General features: G+C 44.0%; 1 protein-coding gene across 1 annotated transcript in view; it reads right to left on the bottom strand.

Moving 5' to 3' along the window:
- LOC103606898 (UPF0606 protein KIAA1549) overlaps nucleotides 1-3747 on the bottom strand; it is a gene marked incomplete at its 5' end in the record, with an annotated part of 74547 nt that overhangs the window by 14216 nt on the left and 56584 nt on the right. Inside the window, one exon of the mRNA XM_008591458.1 lies at nucleotides 396-553. Coding sequence (XP_008589680.1) covers nucleotides 396-553 — 158 coding nt within the window. The remainder of the gene's footprint in view (nucleotides 1-395; nucleotides 554-3747) is intronic.

Below are 3747 nucleotides of genomic sequence, written 5' to 3'. Positions count from 1 at the left end.
CACCGAGGGTTGCGATCCCATTGCCGGTCAGTAAAAAAGATAAAAAGGAAAAAAAAAAAAACACACTTGTTTTACTGCCACACCAAGTGCGCACAAATAGATCTTTCCATTTACTGCAAGAACTTAGGGATTTTTCCCTGGAGGAACGTGAAGGGGCAGACTCAGGAACAGATCAGTGGCACAGGCCCCAGGGGACCGCAGCAGCTCCACCTTCCCACCTCCCTGCCCTCCGTCTCTACTGAGATCCCCAGGAAAATGGCTCTGGCCAGTGGAAGAGGCCGCTGACCACTGGGACACTTGATACTCTGGAAAGCCTAAATTAGAGTCTTTTCTAGTTTAGCCAAAAAAACAAATGTCCTAGAGTTCAGAAATGCAAGCTACATAGCCACGTGTACCTGTGGTGCCCCCGACAGGCCGTGGCCGGGCCACCGACGGCATCTCCTCTGAGTAGATCCCTCGGGCAGCAAAGGGGGCTTCGGCCGATGCCTGTGGCTGCTGGGGCTCAGGGGGCACCAGCTCCGAGGACTGCAGCACACCGGGGCTGAAACTTGGTCTGAAGGCAAAGCACACCCAAGCATCAGGACAGCATGTAACCCTGGCTCTGGGACGTTATGAGGTCCACCCTCAACCCCACAGAAAAATAAGACGTATTTGTCTTCTTGCTTATCCACCTCCTCTGCGGGTACACCGGGAGCTGTCCCTCCTGCTCCCTGGGGACAGGGATCTTTTCCATTTGTTCACTACTCCATCTCCAGCACTAAGTACCTGCCTGGAAGACAGCTGAGGTTGGCAAACCTCTGTTGGATGATTCAATGCATTTCTTCCATGAAAGAAAAAGAAGTGCTTCAGTTTCCAGACCAAAATGAGGCACAGGGGAAGTTCCAGGGCCTGTTAATCTAAAGCTGGGCTCTCAACTGTGACTGCACCACCTGGAGAGCTTTTAAACATCCCAATGCCCACGCTGCACCCCAGACAAATTCAACAGACTCTCTAGAGGTGGGGCCCAGACACTGGTATTTTTAAAAACTCCACAGATGATCCTGCTGTCCACCAAGGCTGAAAACCCATGTTCTATAGCAGTGTTCTCAAACTTTTTGGTCTCTTTGGACTCATAAAAATTTCTGAAGATTCTCAAGGGCTTTTGTTCAGGTGGATTATATCTATTGACATTTACCATATTAGAAATTAAAACTGAAAAAATCTTTAAGTACTTACTTTAAAAAATCATCTTAAAAAAACAATATTAAACCTATTACATATTAACATTTTTCATTAACTATATTCTCCAGCACCCCCATCCCCCCAAAATTAGTGAGAAGAGTGACACTCTTTTGTATTTTGTTCCAATTTCATTCATGGAAGACACCTCCAGATTCTCATATACTTTGCATTCAATCAATCGCCTTGTGTTATTTTAGGAAGAAAATCTGGCCTCACAGAATATATAATTAGAAAAGGAAGGCATATTTTAATAGCGCTTTCCAATAACATTCTAGTAATACTTCGGTTATTCTTCTTGATACCGCACCAACACTCAACAGATGGTAGCTCCTAAAGGGTTAGCTGCAATGTGGAATCTGAAACAGTACCAATAAACTTTTCATGCTCCTGTACATTAAAGCTTACTGCTCTGTCCTGCACTTTGAATGGATCTTTAACCCAGGCATGATCTTATGACATTTGTCATTTAGAAAACACAAGTTCACTGAGTTATATTCTAGATATTGATATCTTCCATTTTATGGTATCAAAAAATCCCACTCATTAATATCACCACTGAGCTCATCCACAAAAGTTTTTAAGTACTAGGAAGGTGTCAAGTTCACGGTATCAGACTGAAGTTTCCAAAATTCCAATTTTCACTTGAAAGCTCCACTTTACCACTGGCAATAAATACTGTCAGTTATTTTTCCTGAAGTGACAGGCTCACTTGGTACATTTTCCAGACAGTATCTGCCAAACATCCAAGTCTGAATAACGATGTCTATCAGTTGCTTATTGAGTAAAAAGCACGGAAGCAGTTGGTTCAGTTCAGTCTCAGCTCAAACAGCTGAGCGAGTGCTTTTCCTTCTAAATTCCGTATTCAGCAGAAGTGCTCTACACACATCTCCTCTTCTGTCACATAGACTATTAAACACTCGAGGGTCTCTGTTCAATAAAATTAATGCTTTTCACTACTCCATCAAGGATATATATAAAACTGGCATTTTTTTTTTTTTAGCTACGCTTGCACAGCAGTGAAGAATACGGTAACTCCTCATACAATCTGGTGGCACTGCCCTGATTTATATTAAGGACCAGCAGCTATACCGTCCACTGCTTTTGCACCTCAGCACACACATCGACACAACAAAAAAAGCGAATAACATCTTAATATTATTGTGAAAATAGTTTTGACCTCATAGATCCCCTGAAAGGGTCTCAAGGATCCACTAGGGATCTGAGAATCCCACCTTGAGAACCACTCTTCTGAAGAAATTCAAGGATTAAAAAAAAAAAGATTATAGCCTAATAGTTCTTTGCAAATGACAGTCAACCAGTAATTAACAGATTAAACCAGTTTGATGTAGACTGACCTGCACTTCTTCTATAGTGTGATTTCTGGAGTATATCTCATAAACTGACACCCAGACTACCTATATTGCTCTCTTTGAATAATTCCTGCTGCTTTAGACTGACCTCACAGAGCGATCCCTGACTTTACAGACCTAAGAGGTTAACATGAGGCACGACCCTCCTTCAAGATCTGTAAATTGGAACCCGCACCTAACCTAACCACCATCTCTGCACCTTCTACCCACAAATTAGCTCTTCTCTTCACTTAATTCTTCCTACTTTCCCCCGCTCCTGCCTTCACTTGCATCCCTTTTATTCTTCACTGTGTGCTGAGATAGCTCAGTGTAATCCAAGCATTATAGAATCCTTTAACGTGGATGATCATAAAATTTCTCATCCAAACCAGAACACTTTTGGGACCGAAAGTTATTAATAACTGGGACTCTGTGGGGAAAGCAGATCACACAGTCCCCTTATCTTTAACTTCTACTCTGGATCTCCAAAGCTCCCCTTGCCACTTTTACCTTTGTGGCTTTTGGACCACCAAGCAGTGCCTGGGTGGGGGCTGAAGACTGGGGGAAAATAAAGCAAATCCCTGTAAAAATGAGGAAGATAAAGAAAAGTAACAGAAAAACAGGAGGAAGCAGGTAACATTCCTACTTCTGTACGACTTCTGGTCATTGAAGGGGTAGTTGAGTATGATTTCTGAGACTTTGATTTCAAATTATTTATATCTATGTTCATGAGGGAAACTGGCCCTTAATGTTTCCTTTCCTGCCATGTCCTTGTCCTTCTTGTCCTTGTCCTTGGTATCAAGGTGATGCTGGTCTTGTAAACTGAGTTGAGGAGCTTTCTCTCCTCTGTTCTATCTATAGAAGAGTTTGTACATCAGTGGCCCTTTCCCTCCTTCAGTGTTGGTAGAATTCACTGTTGAAGCCACCAGGGCCTGGAGTTTTCTTCATGGGAAACATTTCAAAAGAGAATTAAAAGATAATACAAATCTTGGGCCGGCCCGGTGGCGCACTGCGCTAGTGTGCCGCTTGGGAAGCGCGGCAGCGCTCCCGCCGAGGGTTCGGATCCCACATACAGACTGGTTCCCGCTCACTGGCTGAGTGAGGTGCGGGCGCAGCACCGAGGGTTGCGATCCCGTTGCCGGTCCGGTACGGGCGCGACACTGAGGGTTGCGATCCC

The sequence above is a fragment of the Galeopterus variegatus genome, unplaced genomic scaffold (assembly GCF_000696425.1).
Source record: "Galeopterus variegatus unplaced genomic scaffold, G_variegatus-3.0.2 Scaffold6926, whole genome shotgun sequence".
NCBI classification, from domain to species: domain Eukaryota; kingdom Metazoa; phylum Chordata; class Mammalia; order Dermoptera; family Cynocephalidae; genus Galeopterus; species Galeopterus variegatus.
This window is presented reverse-complemented; position numbering and strand designations above follow the sequence as displayed.